General features: G+C 40.6%; 1 protein-coding gene across 2 annotated transcripts in view; it reads right to left on the bottom strand.

The window, feature by feature from the left end:
* The window catches only part of HINFP (histone H4 transcription factor), a 187,113-nt gene that overhangs the window by 77,863 nt on the left and 84,898 nt on the right, over positions 1 to 24,352 (bottom strand). For both annotated transcript variants that reach the window (XM_056544846.1, XM_056544845.1), the window contains one exon: positions 2,553 to 2,673. In XM_056544846.1, coding sequence (XP_056400821.1) covers positions 2,553 to 2,673 — 121 coding nt within the window. The remainder of the gene's footprint in view (positions 1 to 2,552; positions 2,674 to 24,352) is intronic.

Genomic DNA, 24,352 nt, shown 5'->3' with positions numbered 1-24,352 from the left:
AATTTGATGGCATAGAAATTGAGTATCTGGTTTACACACTGGTTACTAGTATATCATTGACACCTTGATGTGTACCAGTGGTTTGAATATTACCTATAATGTGACAAATATACAGCATGCTTTAGAATCAACTGTGTTTGAAACAGGCAGTATACATCTGCTGATCGGTTACTTCTGTATTTTTTTAAATCAGCTGATCTTAAAATGTATATACAGTGGTCCCTGAAGTTACAATATGAATTGGTTCCAGGATGACCATTGTATGTTGAGACCTTAACGCTATGGAAACCTGGTAATTGGTTCTGAAGCCACAAAAATGTCATCCAAAAATAGGGAAAAGTGAGGATTGAAGAAAAATAAGTAGATAACTAATACAGATAAAGCAAATCCTTACATAAAAGTAAGAAAGAGCTGCTAGAAGCTGTAAATCACTGTCTATGTCGAGGACGGGAACTTCTTCAGGGTCCTTTAGAGCACACACAGTGTCCCAAAAAAAAGTAAAATGGAGCTGCCCCCACCTGGAGCAGCTATCCCTTGCATGGGTAAAAAGTAGTAAAGAACATGTAATACCTCCCTGTTACTGTAGGGGACACTACCAGACAGCCAGTCAGTTCATGCACTTTAGGAATACAGGGGTTTTACCAGTGAATGCCAATTCTGGTTGGTCAGTTCTTCCAGCCATTGACATGTTTCGTAGATCTGGACAGTCCGTAGCATTGTATGTTGAGTCTGGTTTCAATGGTTACAATGGTCCAGAAAAGACCATTGTATGTTGAAACTATTGGCCATTGTAAGTTGAGGGATCACTGTACAGTATATATGAATTTAACCCTGATCTATTGGGACATTAAGAGTGCTGGGATTTGCTGACACAGCACCAGCTCTTTCCTCCTATATGTTTTACACCAAGGACCCGGGATACAGCTCTGATAGGGGACTGTACTTTTTTCCTTTCAGGTTGAGGTATTACTAGGTTTAGAGAGCTGTGGTCCTTATTGGATTTTAAGATCATCATTTCATACTAATTATTGGAATTATGCTCTAAGTAGCACATGGAGCCTTCAGTTGATTAACTGTATGATTACTCTATTTATCTCAGCTTGACCTAGTTGTAATAATCTATCTTGAACTTTGTGTTACTATTTAGCTATATTTGAGTTTGGATCTTTGGATTACAACATATTATTTGAAGTGATTTTTTTTTTCAACCAAAATAAAAAAAGTTACATTTTAGGCACATCCCCTTAGCGTTGTTAGATACATTTAGTTATCTATTGGGTTTTTTTCTGACCATGTAATGTATTTTTACGATTTTTCCCTCTGCAGGCTTCATCTCTCATTGTCAATATGTACTCATCTTGGCTGGAACAGGTGAAGACTAGCTGCTAGAATGTCTTTCATACAAAGCACAAAAAGACAAAATATGAGATCCTGCTTACCTATCTTTTGGTAGCACACACCAAAGGCAGTAACATGTGGTACATTATACTGTAGTAATGAACAATGTAGCTATAAATCCATCATTGGGGTAAAACAGTAGCACACTAGCAAAAGCATCTCTTCCTCTTTCTCTATCATAGCAGCTTTTCCATACCCCATCCAATTCCCTTCTTTGGGGCAGCAGCTTTAACTGATCTCTCAGTGAAACATAACTAGTATCAGTGTCTGCCCCTGCAAAAACTGAATTTATCAGTAAATTACTGAATTTGTGATCAGTGAAGAAGAAAGGGGTCCTCATAACTGAAGTGTACTACTTATTTATGGGGAAAAATGTAAAAAGCTACACTAATAATGTTCCCTTCTCTCACTCATCTCCTGTTTGACCAATTGCTGCCTTTTTCAATAGGTTCTTACACTGTCCATCTAAGGGTCCATGCAGACAGTGGATTATCCGCCCAGAAAGACATTCTATACGTGCTAAAACTGCTAGGACAGTTTTCATTGACTACAATGAATGTTTAAGCAGAACTTGCTGAAAGTAGTGACATGTTCATTCTTTTAGCGGAGTCCAGAATGTGAATTACCGCTACAGAATTTGACACTGCGGAAATTCTGCCATGTTCACAGTTCCGCAGAAACACATTAAAAAACAATGGGAGGCTGTGGCACCGGATTTTTACCCAGTACATTTCACTGTGAGAATGAACCCTAAAGCTCATAGAGTTTATGATGCAGCACCCTGAAAAATATTGGCTCTCTTATAACATAACATTTAAGGAAACCTGTCATCACTTTTATGCTGCCTGAACCACCAGTTATCAGGGCCGACCCCAGTGGCTTCTCCCTCCCTGATATCTTTATAGCCAAACAGAGAGAAATCCATCAATTCTGGGCAGTGGAGTCAGGGTGCGCCCTGATCGTGGTCCAGGCAGCCTTTCAGATTCACAGACTGCTGGAAACTGTGTCTCCTCCAATCTTTTCTCCTGTGCACCATACACTCATACAGCATACTGCTAATAAAGGAAGATACTCATTCTTCATAATGCAACTGCATGAAGGCATGTTACCCTAAGTCAGATATGTAATAATTATTACTGCAATGGATAGCTCACCTGTAATCACAATGCTGACATTTATATGGCCGCTCATCGCTGTGTCTGAATCGAATGTGGGTCCGTAAAGTAGAAGGAAGAGGACAGGTCATATCACACAAGGGGCACTTATAATGATTCACTGCAAAACAGGGTTGAGTTAATGTTATGACATGTACTAACAAATGTTTCATGTTTCAGTTTACAGCACTGACATCAAGAGTCAGCTTCAAATACACATTTTTTTTTTTTTTTTTGCTAGGATGCCACTGTAGTTTTTGATGCCGTTTTTTCAACCAAAACCAGAAGGGGATCCAGTATGAAGCAGAAGTATAATTCCTTCTTTTATACTTTCTATTCTCTATAAATGTTAGAAATGCTTATGGCCTCGGCTCAAATTTGTATCAGTGCAGTGGCAGTTTTCCAACAAAAATGCTTTGTGTAGAACCCCTTCAATGACAAGGTTGTGATGAATGTAAAAGAAGTTACTCTCAGCCACTTAAAAAGAGCCTTGGTTTAATGCCACGTCAAGAAGATCAAGTCAGACAGTGCGGGCCACAATACATTAGTATTAATGGACAACCGCAGCGGAAATAAAACCTATCCCCTAACCGCTGGGACCCCCCCCCCCCCCCGCAATCTCCTGCATGGAGCGCCCGCATTAGCGATCAGTGTGAGCGCTAATGTGCGTACCATCGACATAGAGAGGTCGACGGTCACGCCCCCTCCCCATACAGTTCTATGGGAGAGGTGGGGAGGCACGAACGCTGCCTCCCCGCCTCTCTCATAGAACTACATGGAGGAGGAGTGTCGGCCGCAATGTCATACTGCGGCCAGCATGCCACCTGCATGGGAGAGCCACAGCCCCGTGCAGGAGATGGGGGGGGCAGCATTTGGACCCCCCGCGATCAAACACTTATCCCCTATCCTGCGGATAGGGGATAAGTTGTTTTCAGCCGCAGATGGCCTTTAAGCCTGCCAGTTGCATCTCAGTCATGTTCAGGGATTTTACTAATGACTGCATTTCTAGCAATTCATAGGTGATTATCAGATATGCAATTCTGATAATACATTTAAATTTTCCCTCATCTTCCTTGCTGGTGCTATCACATGACTGCCAATTCTAAGAAAAAAAAAAGTTTTCCCAATGTAGCATTATGCCATTGGATAAAAGCAACAGCCCCTGCGGGTATTCTATTTTCAGGGGTTAGCCACCATAAGGTGACTTTAGTACTTACCTGCCAGACAGTAATGTACATGCTTAGGAAGGATCTGTGCTTGTCCTGGAGCTAAATGGCTGTGTCGTGAGTCCACAATAACACTGCTGCTTTCATTTGTGAAATGGCTTTTTGGGGTGGAGTTTCCTTCCTCCAACTACAATTCCAAGGATCCCTTGTTTGTAAGTGTGAGGTCACTTTTCTCCCTCCCACACATTAGTCACTCCACCCATTCTAGCACAGCTGAGCTTCCTTCCAAGCATGCTGTGCTTGAAACTACAATTCCCTGCAGCTCTGTGGAGAATAACCTCCCTCCCACCCAACAGTCGCTCTGCGCATTGAAGCATAAACAAGCTCCCTTTCAACACCTGACTATTGATGAAATGTCTCAGGCCACACTCCAACCTGGGAAAAGCCAGACAACACATTGTATTCTGCTAAACAAACTTTGGGGCAAAGATCACATAAGCATTGCGACACCAGCTATCAAACACAGGTACAGACACTATATTATGTACCACACGAACGTTACAGCCCCTGTAACATAGTATAAAAAAAATAAAAAAAATAATAAAAATCCGGGAATACCCCATTTAAGCAATATTACATCCATTAACAGCATGTAATCATAGGCTAACCTGTGGCTCTCCAGCTATTGCAAAACTACAATTCCCAGCATACCCTGTCTTTGGCTGTCAGGGCATGCTTGGAATTTTAACTTTACTGAAGAGCCACAGGTTGGGAAACACTATTCTGCTGATAGTACACACGAGAAAAATAATTATTTAAAAATATTTAAAATTATGTTTTATTAAGCCCATTTGTCATCCTTATCTATATAGTCTATGGTCTTATAGCTGGAAAATTTATGGCACAACTTAGTGTGAATTCTCCACATCTGTTGTTTTAACCCCTGCATATTTATGAAACAATACCTGTGTGTCATCTGCTTATGAGGTTACAAATGTTTTTGACTTGATAAAAGGAGAATTCCCAAAAGCTTGTCTCTACAAAATACTGTTAGTCCAATAAAAGAGGTATAACAAGAGTCAACAACATTCTATGATTTGCCATTATTAAACAACAACAAATTTCTGTATTATATGATTTGCATTAATCACATTAAAATACATAAACAAAAGTGGGAACCCCACTAAGGGGGGAAAAGAAAGACACCCCATAGGTCAACATTAAAACTAATGATAGAGAAATATAGTAGCACACTCCCTCCACTCCCCTTAGAACTGCCACATAAGGCCTCACAGGCTAACAATCACATTTAGGGATGGCGTAGAAACATCCAAGATTAAGATACAGCACCAATGTTGTATTGGAGTGTGGGGGATACTGAATTTATCCATAATTAGTATAAGGCCGGATGGCTCTATTTGCGGGTTAAGCGTGGGAATATATAACGCCCTCAGTACCTCGAAGCTGGCGTTTGTTGCGTTGCATGTTCTCTGGTAACGGAAACATTGCTGCTAGCTTATACATCCTTCAATTACTCTGCCTCATGCCTGTCCAGCGACACCCCCACCCACCTCTGAATGGGATGCAACACCTTACTCAGCAAGGTTCTCCTTGAGGCCTTGCTGGTGCTGGCACTGCTGTGTCTTACTTGTAGAGATGGATGCCAGCCTCAGCACAACTCCGCCAACCAATCTCATGAACCAGTGACATTCAATGTGGCCGATATGTTAATCCTCAGCCCTCCTGAGCCCAGTGGTTATCATTTTTTCCTGTGGTGATGGATGTAAGGGCGTCATAGTGACCAGGCGGTGTCACCTCACTGGATGTGTCAAGCGGTACGGTCTGCATCCCCCCCCTAGCGACGCCACTGCCTTCAGGTGAGATACACTACTCACGTTTATAGTTTCTGACACTTTCAGAGCATTAATATCACAACACATAGGTGCTGTATACCAGAGATATCTGAAATGTCTTCAGTTGGGAAATGCTACTATCCGTTATTGTTCCTGACATGTCTTCATATAGTTACATAGTTTGTAAGTTCAAGTCTGTCAAGTTCAACCTAGAACCCTACTGTTCTGAGGGAGGCTTTGATACTTGTCTTGGTACTGTAATCCCCCCCATACCATTAATTAAATTTGTCGTCATCCTCTGCACCCTCTACAGTTTAGCCATGTCCTTCATCTATACAGGTGCCCAAAATTGGACACAATGCTTCATATCTGGTCTGACTAATGATGTACAAACACAAAACTATGCATCTCTCACTAGCCTCTTTGCCTCTCTTAATATATCCCATTACTTTCTTAGCCTTGGCAGCAGCTGCCTGGTACTGATAACATTTACTGTCCACCAGTACCTCCAAGTCCTTTTCTGGCAGAATATTTATCTAATGTTTTATTACTTAGCACAGAATTGTACAAGTTTTTACTGCCCAAGTGCATAACCTTACATTTCTCCACATTAAACTTAATTTGCCGTGTGTGCCCAAGCCTCAAACTTCCCCAGATCCTTGTGATATTATATTATCCTCCTCTGTGGGGATTACCTTACCCAGTTTAGTGTAATCTGCAAATATTGAAATTCTACTATGTAATCTCTCTACAAGGTCATTAATAAACAATGTACTGACCCCTGCGGTACCCCACTTGTAACTAATTCCACTAGTTCCACTAATTCACACCCTCTACTTACTATCACTGAGCCAGTTGCTAACCCATTTACATATATCTTTCCCTAGTCCCAACATCATTTTATGTACTAACCTTTTACATGGCACAGTATTAAAGGTCTTTGAAAAGTCCAGGTATGCAACATTCACAGCTTCACCCCACTCCAATCTATTACGGACCTCCTCATATAAGCGGATCAGATTAGTCGTAATGTCCCGTGGATTTATACAGGACAGAGCCTGCATAAACCCATGTTGGTGCTGTGTTAGAAGGTTATTTTCATTAAGAATAGCATTTCTCAGAAAACCCTCAAAATCTTACCAATAACAGATGTTAAATTTACAGGCCTATAGTTTTCAAGATCCCATTTTGATCCAATTTGCTAAGCGCTTGTCCTGTAGAACAATCCCTGTCATTATAAAGTCTTTAAATCTAAGGAAAAAGATCTGTCTACCATTGTACTTTATTTTTGCCAAATTCTGGAATAAATGGCACCTGGGACCTGTGATTTAATGTTAATACAGCAGCATCACAATTATTGCTAGGTTAAACAGTTCCGATTTGCTGGAGAATCCCTACTGATCCCTACTCTTTTTTTTCTGTGTAAATACAGTAGAGAAGAAGGCATTTAGTAGATTGGTCTTTCCTTATCCTCCTCCACCATTACACACAGATCATTTCTTAGGGGGCCAACATTTTCAGTTTTAAGTTTCTTATTATTTAATTAAGTGAAGAATAATTTGGGTTCTTTTTATTTTCTATGGCAATCGTTCTCCCTGCTGCAATTTTTGCTTATTTTATTTATTTTTTTTACAGAATTTGTTCATCTTAATTTTTTTACACATCTCCACTACCTTTTTCTTTAAGTAGTCTAAAGTGCTTTCCTTATTTATTGCATACCCAACTGATTTTGATTAAAGAGTACCTTTCATCAAAATTATTTTTGATATGTTATAGCTGATTGTATATAGAACAACTTTCTAATAGGTACCATACAAGTAGAACAACAGCCAGCAACTATTAAAACTTGAGATTTATTGTAATCTTTAAAAATCCATATGGACAGCAGTGAGGGAACAAGGAACAATGAAGTCCAGACAATAACTTGAAGAATTACTTCATAACAGACATATTTCAGGCTCGATGGCCTTTAGTCATGGCATGAGTGCTTGCACATTAGTCTCGCTATTTGTACTAACCAGAGTACCTGCAACTCCACCCTGCCCACACAGGGAGCGGGGGGGCGGAGGGGGCCCCCAGATGCACAATCCACAGATACAACTACATTGTTCGGTGTGACTAAAAACAACAAAACACATGAAGCAAAGGCAAATGAAGAAAGATTAAAAGAAAAAAGTAAAACTTTCATTAATAATGTAATATTAAATCAGTCCTGTTATTGAGACCACATGGCTGTATGCTGTTTAAAAGATATATTCCCATTTTCTCCTTATTCCGGAGATATTGCACTAGATCACCACCCCTTTTAGATGGGTTATCCTTTCAATCCCTGAAAAGAGACGTTTCCCTGATGGTGAACAAAACATTTTTAGAGACATTAGACATACTGCTGGTAAGTGGACCAGCAGCATGTCTAATGTGTTATTCTTGTATGTGCTTCTTTAGTTTCCTTTTGGTAGTTTCTATGTAATTCATACGACATTCAGTATAGGTGATTTTATACACTACGTATTCACTGTTACAATTAATCAACATTTTCACTGGATGTTAGTGTTGTCCACTGTACCTTCCACACTTATAAAAACAAAGTAAAAATAGAAGAGACAATTTAAGGGCAATCAGATCCTTCATAATGAGATCTTGAAATCGATCTAAAATAGAAGGTCTGCTATTTATGGGATACAAATTCTGATTGGATTGTTACCCCATAAATAAAAGACCTTCTATTTTAGATCGATTTCAAGATCTCATTATGAAGGATCTGATTGCCCTTAAAAAACAAACTAAAAATAGAAGGGACAATTTAACTAAAAAGGAAATAGAGGCATTAGATTCTTCAAGAGAAAACAGGGATTTAACTATTCGAGCCGCTGACAAGGGCGGTTCGGTTGTCTACATGAATACGGGTTTATATTTAAAATTAAGTGAAGATATGTTATCAGATCGGGACACATACTTGTGAATAAATACAGATCCTACACGTGGTTTCCAGGAGAAACGTAAAGATCTGCTTATGGAAGTTGTACGATTGTCCATTATTTCCAAACAGGAAATGGAATACATGTATGTAGTACAACCTGTGGTCTATTTTCCACACGCTACTGAAAATACATAAGAGCCGATTCCCGCCACCGATGCGTCCCACTGTGGCTTAATGAAAGGTTATGTAAATGGTTGGACTCAGCCCCTGGTTTATAAATGTCCAAGCCACATTAAGGATTCTAAACATCTTTTAAAGATCATGCACAAGTTCACATGGTGCGATTCTTTTTCATGGCTCACATGCTATATTGAATCTTTACATTCCTCTATCCCCCACCATTTAGCGATTAGGGCCGTACAAGAAATTATGGAAATGTACAACAATTACAGTTGTGAATTTAAAAGCTACATATTGGATGTACTAACCTATGTGTAAAAACACAACTACTTTATGTTTAACAATGTTTTTTTACCTCCAAAAGATGGGAGCGTCTATGGGGGCTAAATCCCCAGCCCTAGCGAACCTGTTTGTCTCATACATAGATGAGGTGGTTGTTGCCTGGAGATCAGATGAGGACAATGCCCAAAAATTCATGGACTATATAAATAACAATTCTTGTAATCTTAGATTTACTTATTCCTGGCATAAAAGTTCTGTTCCATTTTTGAATGTCATTTTGAAGGCGAGAAATAATACAGTAGAATTTAACCCTTACCGCAAACTGATCTCAGGCAACACCACATTAAGAGCCGATTCCTGCCATCCCAGGCATACCATTGAAAGCATACCTGTGGAGGGAACTTATAGGTACTAAGCGGAACAGCTCCAATAATGATTTGTACCTGGGGGAAGCAGATAAAGTGTGCAATAGACTCAAACTCAGAGGTTATCCGTGGTGGATATTGAAGAAAGCACGGAGAAGAGTGGATCCTATGGATCGCTACAAACTACTTGATAAGGTACGAAAGGAACAAAAGCAAGATAGATCTATGACATTTGTAACCACTTACAGTTGTGAATTCAGATTAGAAATATTATTAGACGCTATTCACCCATGTTATCATGTGATCCTGATCTAGAGTGTTACACGAAGGGGGTGCATTTTTCAAGTCGCAGGGCACCTACTTTATCTTCCATGCTTTTAAGAGTCAAACAAAGATGCTTTATTGACAGGCTTACAGATAACATGTAAGGACAAGCATGGAAATAATGAAAAGGAACCAACGGCCCAGTTAGGCCTTGAACAAAGTAACAATGGGTACAAGTGATGCATTAGACATTAACAACACAATGATAAGCAGCACAAAATCATAGTGGTAGAAAAAAGGTATAAGGTGTTTGACGGCTGGTCATCCCCGACAATGAACAATAGAGTCCCTTCCACCCCTCAACACGGAGATCAATAAAGCGAAAAACTGCAGCGGACATTAGGACAATGGGCTGAAGATAACCACGGTTCCCACAAACGATCAAAGGAGGACACAGCATCATCTCTAATAGCAGATAACTTTTCATTAAGCATAATGAGGTTAACTCTATCCACTACCTTCTCAAAATCTAAGGAGGGTTTTTTTCCATTGCATTGCTATATAAATTCTAGTAGCCATCAAGATAAATTGAGCTAGACGAAAGTGACCAAAGGTCATTCTCTGTGGCTTAGTACCAAGCAAGCAAAAAGCCGGGGTACGAGACACATAAGTACCCAAAAGAGAGCCTAAAAGATCTAATACAGTCGTCCAAAGGCCCACCACCACCGGACAACCCCACCGTATATGATACATGGTTCCCCTTTGACCACACCCACGGAAACATAATGGGGAAACATCGGGGTAAATCGAGTGAAGTCGCGAGGGAACCATGTATACACGGTGCAGAACCTTCAACGCTGTCTCCATCAATGTCACTTGCCAACTCCCCTTCCCCAAAACCACACAACCCTCCCTCCATTGGGGCAAAGACAAGGTGTGGTGCAGGTCCGCTTCCCACGCTAACATGAAGGGCAGTTTCTGATCAGGAGAGGGATCATTAAGATGAGCATACACTAGGGAGAGGAGCCCGACATCCATGGGTCTATAGAGAATGAAAGCTTCATACATAGTAGGATGTAGTGTACTCGTGTTACCCATAACAGTGCGATAATAGGAAAATATCTGGTGGGCTCTAAAGGATTCCCCATCAGGCATGTCATATCTTCGTTTGAGAGACATTAATGTGTACATCAAACAATGGTCAAAAAAGTCATAGAGTCGTAGCAGTTTATTATCAATCCACCAGTGGAAAAGGGAGGGAGTAAGACCAGGTAAAAAGAGAGGGTTGCAAAGAAAAGGAGTCAGAGGAGAAGTGAAGGATTGCAAGCAAAATTTGAAGCGAACCAGACGCCAGAGAGACTGTGTAAAGGGCAATCTGTGCCGACGTAGGGACCAGCGTAGCTATAGGGCTCGAGGTCCACATCAAGGATGCATAGGAATAAGGGGACAACAAGGAGTCCTCCAGTCTCGTCCAGCGAGGTGCTCTATCCAGAGCATTCACCAGTGCCAGTTGAGCCAATCGTGCAGCATAATAGTACTTAAGAAAATCAGGCACCGACAAGCCACCCGACTTCCTATTATAATGCATGATTCGCCTGTAAATACGCAGTCGTTTGTTCGACCAGATATAATTAAAGAGTCTCTTTGCAAAGCAAGCAAATCACGCTTTGCTACAGGTATAGGTAGTGTTCTAAACAAATACAACAACTTAGGTAAAACTACCATTTTTATCACGTTCACCCTACCCAACCAAGAAATGTAAATATAATTCCACTTGGCCAGATCAGATCTAATAGATTTATAAAGAGGAACAAAGTTAGTGCTATACAATGATGAAATGGATGGGGTAAGTTTCACGCCCACATAGGGCAAACCCGCATTAGCGTTTTTAAAGTGAAATGTACGTTCAATGGTGTGTTGCAAGGATTCCGATATATTACAATACATAATTTCAGATTTAGTAACGTTGACCCTCAACCCCGACTGCAGAGCAAAGGAGTCCAGCACCTTAAAAAGGTTGGGGAGGGAAATGAGGGGGTTTGTAAGGGTTAGCAATAAATCGTCAGCGAACAAGTTCACTTTATATTCTGAAGATACGATAGTGGTACCTGAAATATCAGGATGATCTCTAATCATTTGTGCCAGTGATTCCATAATTAATGCAAAAAGGGCTGGGGACAGGGGGCAGCCCTTCCTGACGAGTACCCCGACCTATAGAAATCGGACAGGGAGAGGTAGATGGCAACTTTAGATATGCAGTCGGGGTGGAGTTCAGAAGGTGTAGAAGAGAAACAAATGGGCCAGCAAAGCCAAACTTGTGTAAAGTGGCAAACAAAAAAGGCCACGATACGCAATCAAAAGCCTTCTCTATATCCAAGGCGACTACAATGAGAGGGGTTGTGGTAGTCCCCGCCCACTGTATTTGGTCAATGACTTTCCGAACATTATCTGGTGCTTGGCGGCCAGGGATAAATCCTACCTGGTCTTGATGTACCAGGGTAGGAAGATGGGCATTTAATCTTTTTGCTAACAAAGATGTCAGGACCTTTGCATCAACATTTAACAACGATATTGAGCGATAATTGGCAGTACTTAAATTATCTCGGTTCGGTTTAGGGATAACTGTAATGAGTGCATCTAGAAATTCAGATGGAATAGTAGTCTGTATGCGAAGCGAATTGAAAAATGTGAGTAGATGAGGGAGTAGCAATGGTGCAAATTTTTTAAAGTATGCTGCCGTCAGGCCATCAGGCCCAGGGGCCTTACCAGACTTCAATCAGGAAATGGCGTCCGCGGTTTCCTCTACTGTAAAAGGAGCTTTTAAAGACTCCCTGGCGTCTGGTGTCAAGGACGGTAAAGTAATTAAAGAGAAGAAGTCAGTAAGGGAGGAGGAAAGAGCAGGGGAAGAAGAAGGCGCTGCATATAGAGTAGAGTAATAGGTATGGAAGGCTGTGTAAATCTTATCGGGGTGAGAAGTTTGGAGACACGGTCGGAGCTGCAAGCTATGTACTCTATTAAAAGAGGAGGTTTTTTTGAGCATTGCCGCCAGTAATTTGTCGGGTTTGTTAGCTAACCTGTAATAGGTCGCTTTTGTCCAACGGACAGCTTTCTCAACCTTGGTAGATAGAAGTGCATCCAGCTGCAAGCAGGTCTCCTTAATGGTATGATAAAGGTAAAGAGATGGGTCCTGTTGATGAGCATACGTCAGTCTCTGTAAACTACATTCCAAAGCTATTTGGGAAGCAGTACGGTCTCGTTTCAGTCCACTAGCTAGGGATATGATACGGCCTCTCATATAAGATTTATGGGTTAACCACACCCATACTGGGGAAGACTCGGGGATTGTGTTGGTATCAAAAAAATGTTTCAGGTCAGTATCTAGTTGTTGGTGTACCCTGGCATGGTCAGCAACGCTTCATTCAGGCGCCATCTAAACGGGTATGTAAAGGAGGGCATCAAGTTAAAAACAGCTAACACCATATCATGATCTGACCACACCGAGGGAACATGACGTGCATACAACATCTGAGGTAACATGCGGGTAAGGACCAATATCCAGTCTATCCTGGTATAGTGACCATGTGCAGGCGAGTAATATGAGTAACCCCTAGATACCCCGTTATGTTCTCTCCAACTATCTGCTAAGTCATGGGATACAAACAATTGCTGCAGAAGGCGATGTTGAGACCCCGACCTACGAAAAGGGGCTGAATTTGATATATCCAGTTTACCATTAACTATCATGTTAAAATCTCCGGCCCAAATCAGCCTACCGTAGGACAGTGTCTCAAGAAGTGAACATAAACGGGAAAAAAACATAAGAGGGGAGTCCGTTGGAGCGTAAGAGTTAACAATACATAAGGATTTGTCATACAATGTACCCAACAGTATTAGGTATCTTTCCTCACCATCCACCAACTCCCTCCGTACCGTGAAGGGGAAAGAGTTATGAAACAAGGTCATGACTCCTCTGCATTTAGTCGTGAAAGACGAACAATGATGTCTAGAATACAATCTGTGTAGGTGTGACGGTTTAGAGGCGAGCGTAAAATGGGTTTCCTGGATACACAATATGTCATGGTGTAATTTTACGTAATCTATAAAGGCCTTACTACGTTTACCTGGGGCGTTGAAGCCCCGCACGTTATGTGAGAGTACCTTAGCCATAACACCAATCCAGAGGAGACATGCCATCATACATACCAAACCCAATAATCAGTACCCAGAGATGGATAGGGAGACCAGCCATCAGCACCAATTGCGGCTGCTTGCCGTCAAAAAACAGAAGTGCATCGTACCTATAGGAACAGAAAACAAAAAATAAACAAACATAAAAGAAAAAAAAATAGAAAGGAAAACAAAAAAACGCCCATATCACAGGAAAGGCGGGAGGCCTTATCAAGTCGCCCAGCATTCTTCCTATGTCCCACGAAGGGATGATGGGGTGCAGTAGTCTGAACCACGATCTAGCCTCGCCATAGAGAAATTGTAGAAATCAATAACAGCGGGGAAGGAGGGTGTAGAAGGAGAACAAAAGTCCCGGCTCACAAAGTGTAGAGAGGCAACAGCTTAGCGTCCATTAAGCAAACAACTGTATAAAAAATGGAGAATCCATGACAATCAAGTAGCAGGGTCCTCTCGCAAAGGGTCAGGGGGTCTACGCTTCTCTCTCCCCACAGTAGACCATACTCGGTTCACCCGTCCAGGCCTTTGAGGTAGAGGTAGACTATCCACCAAAGTTATGCGGGCATTTGAAAGAATTTCTTTGGCTTCCAGCACAGTATGGACATTGTGCGTGCGACCACTAGCCTGGAATATTAAGGAAAAAGGGAACGCCCACCGGTAGCGTATGCCTTCTTTTTGCAATTTAAGGGTAATGGTGCGGAATTCCCTGCGCCTAGCTTGGGTGGAGGGGGCCAGATCCGAAAAAATGCGCACAGATGGAGGGACCCCAGGTAACGCTGGGATGTTCCTGGCCGCCTGCAGGATGGTGTCTCTCACCTCAGGATAATGCAGTTTAAGTATTATGTCCCTCGGATAGTCGGGGCTCTTGGGCCTGGTCAGGGCTCTCTGAATGCGGTCAAAGCGCAATAGTTCTGGTTCCAGCTGCGGGGCCAATGCGTAAAAGAGGGAAGAGATCGCCTGAGTAAAGTCAGTCACCTCCTCCGGGAGACCACGGATCCGTAAGTTAGCGCGGCCTGAACGGTTCTCCAAGTCCTCAAGTTTCAGCTTGAGGGCCTGTAGTTGCGCAGTGTGATCCTCCAGGTCATGGCGATCAGTTTCAATGGCGTCAGCCAGGTCGTCAATCCGCGCTTCAGAGTCAGCCACTCTCTGCCCCAAGTCTTTCAGCTGGGAGGATAGGTCTGCCACCGCCTTAGACAGTTCAGTTTGAGGAGCTTTATGTTCCGGAACATCGAGTTAGGCGACAAGTCTGTAGGGCCTTGCGACTCCTCCTCTGAATGCTCCGCTGGAGAGCTGCAGCGTGGCTCCGCCATCTTGGAGCGCCGGCTTGTTCTGAAGATATCAGGTATAGACTGCGAGAGCCGTTGCAAATTCTGCCTTTTTGTGCCCTTCTGGGATCGCGGCATATTCCCCCACCGGCAGGGTAAGTTCTAACTCAGAGGAGCCCGATATGGGCGCTTAGAGAGGCTGTATAGTCGCGGTCAGCACGGAGCTCACACTACATGCGTCCTCTCGCGTGAGCTGCGCGCATGCGCCCCCCATCTTCCATGCTTTTACCCTGTCTAGTTAATGAAGTGAAACCAAGGGAATCCTGGTTATCCACCAAAAGGTTTCCATAAATGTTGAGGTGTGTCGTTTGCAAATTTGCTGAAAATTTTTTAAGTGTGGAAGGTAAAGTGGACAACACTAAACATCCAGTTAAAACGTTTATTAATTATAACAGTGAACATGTAGGGGGAGATTTATCAAAACCTGTCCAGAGGAAAAGTTGCCCAGTTGCCCATAGCAACTAATCATCTGGCTTCTTCATTTTGCAGAGGCCTTGTTAAAAATGAAAGAAGCGATCTGATTGGTTGCTATGGGTAACTAGGCAACTTTTCCTTTGCACAGGTTTTGATAAATCTCCCCCGTAGTGTACAAAATCACCTGTACTATATGTCGTATGAATTACATAGGAAGTGCCAAAAGGAAACTAAAGAAGCGCATACAAGAACACATTAGACATGCTGCTGGTTCACTTACCAGCAGTATGTCTAATGTCTCTAAACATTTTTTTGTTCAACAACAGGGAAACATCTCTTTGAAATTTTGAGGGATTGAGAGAATAACACTATATAAAAGGGGTGGTGATCTTGTGCAATATCTCCAGAGTAAGGAGACAATGTGGACATATCTTTTAAACAGCATACAGCCATATGGTCTCAATAACAGGACTAATTTAATATATTACATTATTAATGAAAGTTTAACCTTTTTTTTCTTTTTCTCTTTCTTTTGCATTTGCTTCATGTGTTTTGTTGTTTTTTTTAATTATCAACATTTCTTTATTGAAAAAAAGTATCATTTACATTTGAATAAATAAAATTTTATACATTGAATTTCAACATTTTATCTTTTTTACCACCCCCCTCCCCTGCCCTCACCTTTCTCCCCCATGACATATCTCCCCTTACTGGGTGGGCAGGAGGGACAACACCTTCCCATTCTATTACTATTCCCATTATACTATATCAATTCATTTTCTTTTCTCTTTCATTTCCCTTCCCTTTCTCTCTCTCTCTCTCTTTTCTTTCCTCCCCCCCCCCCATTTTAGATCTTTGGTATCTTCCCAATAATTTCTACCCACCTTTATTCTTGTGTCCCCCTGATTTCCGTCCCCCTCAGATAATAATAATGAAAAAACATTTTTTTTTTAAACACAAAAAAAAAGGACCTAATTTCGTTCTTTTAACCAAATAACCTTCCTGTCACCTCCCTTCACTCCCATACCTCTGGTTTAGTTGGGGCCAGCTATCTCCTGATGTTTAATAATCTAGCATAAAAGAGCATCATCAGTAGTTCCTCTCTTTCTTTTGTTGTTTTATTTACTTTTCTATCATCACCCAAGATAATCAAAGCTATATCATCTTTTATCTCATATTTTATTTTTCTCTCGATATCAATAATTGACACCCAATATTCTTGTATTTTTTCACATTCCCATATAATATGCAGGAATCCCGCATTTTCCATTTTACATCTTGGACAGTTGCCATTTTCCCTCCTGCCAATCCTGAAGAGGAATTTTGGTGTATAATAAATTCTATATACTATGTTCCATTGTATCAGTTGATGGTCTAAACTTGGGGAAATTCTTTTTATATTCTTGAATACATTCATCCAACCGCATTTGTTTCCCTCACCTAACTCTTCGTCCCATTGCTGGAAGCATTTATGTTTTAAGTTATTTTCTTTATTTTTCATTATTTCGGTATAAATTACTGCCATAACTTTCTTTACTATTTTTCCCTCCTCCATTTTTCTTATAGTTTCAGTTACTTCCACTATCCGATTACCACTGTCTTTTAGTGACCGTATATGGCACTTTTTAAACCCTGAAATTCCAACCACATAACTTTTCCTAATTTAAATTCTTCCTGCACCTCTCTCCACTTTCTTAACTCTCCTTTTCTCCACACGTCTCTCAAAATTTTACATCTACTACTTTGCAAGTTGTTAGTTTCCATCTTAGCTACCTCTTTCAAGTTTACATTGTGCCAAATTGGCGCTCTCTCTAATATTCCCGTTATTTTCATTTCTTTTTTAAAGTTTTCCCAGGTTTTACAAACCCCTACTATTATAGCATTTTCCTTCCATCTCCCTTCTTTTAACTGGCCTGACTCAAGAACCTGATAAATATTTTCGTATTTCCCTTTTGTTTTTTCCATGATATATTTAAAGATTCCAAATCTCCTCCACTCCACCACATAGTACATCTGACTTGCTAAAAAAATATCCCTGTATATCAAGAAGTTTCAGTCCTCCCTTCTCTCTTCCTTTACTAAAGTATTCTATTTTTATCCTCATTCTTTTCCTTCCCCATACTAGGGTGTGTAGCATAGCTATTATCCTTCTAAAAATTCCTTTCTCGCACCAGATAGGGGCCGCTCCAAAGATGTATAATGGTTTTGGTAGAATCACTGTTTTAATTAAGACTATCCTCTCTGCTCTCATAAGATTCTCCCAGTTTGTAACAAACCTGCATAGTTCCCATATTCCCCAATCACTTCAATAACCTTCTCTATGGAGTTTTCTGGCTTTTCCAAATATAATAATATGTCGTCTGCGTATAGTGATATTTTATCCCCATCCCCCTCCACTCCAAATCCTTTTATTTGCTGATCTTCTCTGATTTTAACCGCCAAAGGTTCAACCACTAGCGCAAAAAGTAGAGGAGATAAGGGGCATCCCTGCCTTGTACCTGAGAAACTCTCTGATCTTTTCCCTTCTCTATTTATTCTAGCTTCCGCTCCATTATATAGCATCTTGATCATTTCTATATGATACTTCTGAAACCCATATTTTTCCAGTACTCCCCATAGGAACTCCCACTCCACCCTGTCAAACGCGTGTTTTGTTGTTTTTAGTCACACAGAACAATGTAGTTGTATTTGTGGAAACAATTACAGTAAGTGAGAGCTAATGTTCCCATGGGCATATAAGTTTGGACATTAGGGTTTAACAAATAGGGTACCTCCAGCTGCTAGTAGTAGTTTTGCAACAGCTGGAGGCACCATGGTTGTGAAACACTGAAATATATATATATATATATATATATATATATATATATACGCACACACACACACACACACATACACAGTCATGGCCGTAAATGTTGGCACCCCTGACATTTTTCAAGAAATTAAGTATTTCTCACAGAAACGGATTGCAGCAACACGTTTTGCTATACACATGTTTATTCCCTTGTGTGTATTGGAACTAAACTAAAAAAGGGAGGAAAAAAAGTAAATTGGACATAATGTCACACCAAACTCCAAAAATGGGCTGGACAAAATTATTGGCACCCTTTCAAAATTGTGGATCAATAAGATTGTTTCGAGCATGTGGTGCTCCTTTAAACTCACCTGGGGCAAGTAACAGGTGTGGGCTATATAAAAATCCCATCTGAAAGCAGAGAAAGTTTACTTAGTCTATGCATTGTGTGTCTGAGGAGGAGAAGAGAACTGTCTGAGGACTTGGGAACCCTAATTGTGGAAATTTATCAACAATCTCAAGGTTACAAGTCCAGCTTCAAAGATCTACATCTGCCTATATCCACAGTGTGCAACATTATCAAGAAGTCTTCAACCCATGGCACTGTAGCTAATCTCCCTGGGTGTGGACGGAAGAGAAAAATTGATGAAAGGAGTCACCGCAGGATAGTCCGAATGGTGGATAAGCAGCCCCAAACAAGTTCCAAAGATATTCAAGCTGTCCTGCAGGCTAAAGGAGCATCAGTGTCAGCGCAAACTATCCATCGACATTTAAATGAAATGAAACGCTATGGCAGGAGACCCAGGAAGACCCCATTGCTGAAACAGAGACAGAAAAAAGCAGCTTGAGTAAGCCAAAATCCTTCTGGGAAAATATCTTGTGGACAGATGAGACCAAGATAGAGCTTTTTGGTAAAGCATATCATTCTACTGTTTACCGAAAACGGCCTAAACAGCCTACAAAGAAAAGAACACAGTACCTACAGTGAAATATGGTGTAGGTTCAATTATGTTTTGGGGTTGTTTTTCTGCCTCTGGCACTGGGTGCCTTAAATGTGCAAGGCATCATGAAATCTGAGTATTACGAATGGATTTTGGGTCGCACTGTACAGCCCAGTGTCAGAAAGCTGGGTTTGCGCCGAAGATCTTGGGTCTTCCAGCAGGACCCCAAACATACGTCAAAAACCACCCAGAAATGGATGGCAACAAAGTGCTGGAGAGTTCTGAAGTGGCCACAATGAGTGCAGATCTAAATCCCATTGAACACCTGTGGAGAGATCTTAAAATTGCTGTTGGGAAGAGGCACCTTTCCAATAAAAAACAAAATACCACAGCCTGCAGTTTCAAAATGCGGTGTAGCCGGCGCTCTTTCTCGGTCACTTGGTTATTCCTCTTAGTCACAGAGGAAAGGAGTCCAAAGTGTATTTGAAAAAACATGTATTTATTCCGTAAAACAGCACAGACAGATAATGACAGGTACCAGAGGGTGACGCGTTTCGAGGGGCGGGCCCCCTCTTAGTCAGATCAGATGATTGGTTTACAGGTAAATTGCATTTATATACAGAAAAAAGCTGCGAACGGCAGACACTTAAGGTGTCAAAAAAAAAATGCTTAAAATGTAAATATACAAACAAGTTTCCAATAGTTTAAACGGTTAATATAGTATCATATAATTCTGAATAGAAAAGACAGTATTGACACTTTGATGGTATGAATCCTATTGTAACTTAGCCTGGTGCTGGCTGAATGGAACTGACGAAAGTTTATCAGGTAACTTGACTGTCCAAAGAAAGGTCGGGCCAATATGATCGGGTCAACAAGCTTTAATCCGGCACCTGACTATATGGGAGACCATCTATTTTGAATCCGTGCGGTCCGTGATAGGGTTGCACATTCGGAGCCCCAAAGATAGGTAAATTATTTTCCCCCTTTTTTGGGAATCGTTTGCTAACAGCAAGATAAAGCTACGTGGTCCAGAGCGTAGATACGTATAATATAAAATATATACAGGTGTATGGTACCGTCAGATGCCGTAGGATACATGGAGTACAAATACATAAAATCATGGCGGGCAACACAGAACATCGTATTTTGATAGATATATAAGTGTATATAGAAATGGCATTAAAATACACATTTTTTAAAAATATAAAAACATTGTATGTAAGAAACATGTAAAATTTATATATAAAAAGCTAATACCTCGCTGAGACCAACTAAAAACTGCGCAGATATAAATCCTTCATGAATGACCAAATTTTTTTCCCAATGTTACATTGCATACTAAGTGCAGTATAGATTTTTTCTTCAAAAATATACATTTTTCCTTGTACAAACATAGATTAACAAAGACCTTGTTATAGCAACAAATGACACAAATTTCATAGAGGCAGACCCCGACATGGTCCTATTAGTTATCTATTGCTCTTTTGTTTGTTTTTTCTTTTTGATAATAATTTGGGGAATTTAATTTCTTGTTAGTTATTTTGATGAACAAGGGTTGGTCTATGTTACATGTGTTAGCTGATGACTTCGGTTGCCTCATTTAAACCATATGGCTGGAGCGTAAACGGTAAAATGTAAACGGTATATCCAGAACATTTCCCTCTTGGCTAATGTTTCAAACCGCTTCAGTAAGTGCTCTGGGATAAAATCAATGGGTATGATAGATATTGGATTATCTTCACCCTTATGTTGTATAGCAGTGTGTCGTGACAGGCTATGGCACATGTATCCTTTCTTAATATTGCATCTATGTTGATTTAGCCTTTGATGTAGTTTTTGCGTGGTACGGCCGACATACTGTTTTTTGCAAGTACAGGTGATGAGGTAGATTATGAATTCGGACTGGCAATCCATATGAAATTTAATCGGAAACGTTTCTCCTGTATAAGTGCTCGAAAATGAGATTGTCAGCTTCTATTATTGTGCAGCAAAGGCACCGTTTTTTTATTGCATTTGGAAACACCTTTGATTTTGGAGGTTTCCACTGTTTTACTGTTCTCCAAAGTTTGCCTTCTTATTCTGCTCGGTGCAATCATATTTTTAATCGTAGGTGCCCTCCTGAATGTCATTTGGGGTTTCATGGGAACCATATCTTTCAGATATGGATCACATTTCAAAAGACCCCAGTGTTTATTTAAATTTGCTTTTATCAGCTGGTGCTCTGTAGAGTAGGTAGTGATGAAATTAGTGTTAAAATGTGAAAAGATGTTTAACTCTTTTAATTCTTTATCCTCAGTAGATGTTCCTGTTTCCCCGGTAGTGAGCTCCAGCGGTGTATTTGAACCCGATGCAAGACAGTCTTCCTGGGTGAGTTTTTTAACCTTTTCATATGCATTTTTAATCAATGTTTTAGGGTATCCTTTAGATATAAATAAATTTTTGAGAATTTTAGCTTGCTGGGAGAACATATTCGAATCCGTACAATTTTTCCTTATTCTCCTGAACTGGCCATAGGGTATATTCTCCCTCCATTTGTGGAAGTGGCCACTCAGGAACAGTATATAACTGTTTGAATCTACCGTTTACAAAAAAGTAGAAGTGGCGATTTCATCCTCATTGTGGGAAATTTGTAGATCCAGAAACTCGATTTTATTTTTTGATATATTGGGGATCAAAGTTATCCCCCAATCATTAGAGTTAATTTTGTTTACCACCTTTTGGATTTCGTTTGAGTTTCCTTTCCAGAGGACAAACAAGTTGTCTATATATCTCTTATAGACGATTGCATTTTTTTGGAAGATGTGGTTTTTATTAATAAATTTGTTTTCAAAACACCCCATAAATAACTTAGTGTAAGAGGGTGCCACTCTTGTCCCCTTGGCCGTTCCCCTTATTTGTTGGAAGGTCACCTCATTGTAGGTAAAAAAATTGTTTTCTAAAATTAGTTTAAGAAAATTGATTAAAAATGCCGTTTGTTGTGATGGAACTTCTGGGTCGGTTTCTAAAAAAAGATAAGGTGCTTGCCAGACCAAGATTATGTTTAATATTAGTGTACAATGCTGACACGTCCATAGTTAGAAACATCATGTCATCTTCCCATTTATATTCTTTTAATATTTGTATTAATTGGTCAGAGTTTTTTTTTAAACTGGGTAAATTCTGGACATATTTTTGCAAGATTAGATCCAATTATTGAGAGATATTGCTTGTTGCGCGGTTGATCCCTGACATAATTGGTCTGAAGGGGGACATTTTGTGTCTTTGTGGACCTTGGGGAGGTGATAATAAAAAGGAATAGACGGGTTTGGAATACACAAAAAGGACTTTTCTTTTTTTATAATTATATTTTGTGCCAAACCCTCGTTTATTGTGGCGAAGATTTCACGTTTCAGTGCTGGGAAAGGATCAACTGTTACTTGACGGTAGTAGGTGGAATCTCCGAGGATTTTCCATGCTTCTTCGTTGTAATCCTCATAATCTTGGATCACAATTCCACCTCCCTTATCCTCAGAGCTGATGTCTATATTTTTGTTATTTCTTAAAGATTTGAGTGCTTGTTATTCATTTTTATTCAGTTGCCCTTCTTTTGATCGTGTAGGGATTCTGTCAGGAATCTGTTTCAGATCCTCTGCAACTAGGATCTGAAACTAGGATGTAAAACTACGATGTTATGTGATGCCCGCCATGATTTTATGTATTTGTACTCCATGTATCCTACGGCATCTGAAGGTACTATACACCTGTATATATTTTATATTATACTTATCTACGCTCTGGACCACGTAGCTTTATCTTGCTATTAGCAAACAATTCCCAAAAAAGGGGGAAAATAATTTACCTATCTCTGGGGCTCCGAATGTGCGGCCCTATCACGGACCGCACGGATTCAAAATAGATGGTCTCCCATATAGCCAGGTGCCGGATTAAAGCTTGTTTACCCGATCATATTGGCCCGACCTTTCTTTGGACAGTCAAGTTACCTGATAGACTTTCGTCAGTTCCATTCAGCCAGCACCAGGCTAAGTTACAATAGGATTCATACCATCAAAGTGTCAATACTGTCTTTTCTATTCAGAATTATATGATACTATTTTAACCGTTTAAACTATTGAAAACGTATTTGTATATTTACATTTTAAGCATTTTTGTTGTTTGATTGACACCTTAAGTGTCTGCCGTTTGCGGCTTTTTTCTGTGTATAAATGCAATTTACCTGTAAACCAATCATCTGATCTGAAGAAGAGGGGGTCCGCCCCTCGAAACGCATCATCCTCTGGTACCTGTCATCTGTCTGTGCTGTTTTACGGAATAAATAAGTGTTTTTTCAAATACACTTTGGACTCCCTTCCTCTGTGACTAAGTGGAATAACCAAGTGACCGAGAAAGAGCGCCGGCTACACCGCATTTTGAAACCGCAGGCTGCTGTATTTTGCTTTCTACTGCCCGAACCGTCCAGGAGTCTCCCTGGGATGGAGTGGTGCCAGCAGCACTCCTGGGTCCCCACACGTGGATATTTGCCTACTGCCTTGGCGGAAAGTGCTTCATGGTGTTGTACTCACAGTGCAACACTACAAGGTGAGCAGAATCGCCATATATTTATCTACTAGTTGTTGTTGCCAAGGGTAACGGCACATTGCTGCGCCTTGTATCTCTGCTTCCTTTTCATATTGCCTATCTTCACCCTTCCAATAAGAGAGACCTGGAGAAGTTTGCAAAGGAAGAGTTGTCCAACATTCCAGCTGAGAGGTGTAAGAAGCTTATTGATGCTTATAGGAAGCGACTGATTTCAGTTATTTTTTCCAAAGGGTGTGCAACCAAATATTAAGTTAAGGGTGCCAATAATTTTGTCCAGACCATTTTTGGAGTTTGGTGTGACATTATGCCCAATTAGCTTTTTTTCCTCCCTTTTTTGGTTTAGTTCCAATACAGACAAAGGGAATAAACATGTGTACAGTGATCCCTCAACTTACAATGGCCTCAACATACAATGGTCTTTTCTGGCCAATTGTAACTTGAAACCAGACTCAACATACAATGCTATGGAATCTGCGAAACGTGTCAATGGCTGGAAGAACTCACCAATCAGAATGGATATTGCAATGGTAAAACCT

Source organism: Hyla sarda, chromosome 10 (genome assembly GCF_029499605.1).
Source record: "Hyla sarda isolate aHylSar1 chromosome 10, aHylSar1.hap1, whole genome shotgun sequence".
Classification (NCBI taxonomy): domain Eukaryota; kingdom Metazoa; phylum Chordata; class Amphibia; order Anura; family Hylidae; genus Hyla; species Hyla sarda.
This window is presented reverse-complemented; position numbering and strand designations above follow the sequence as displayed.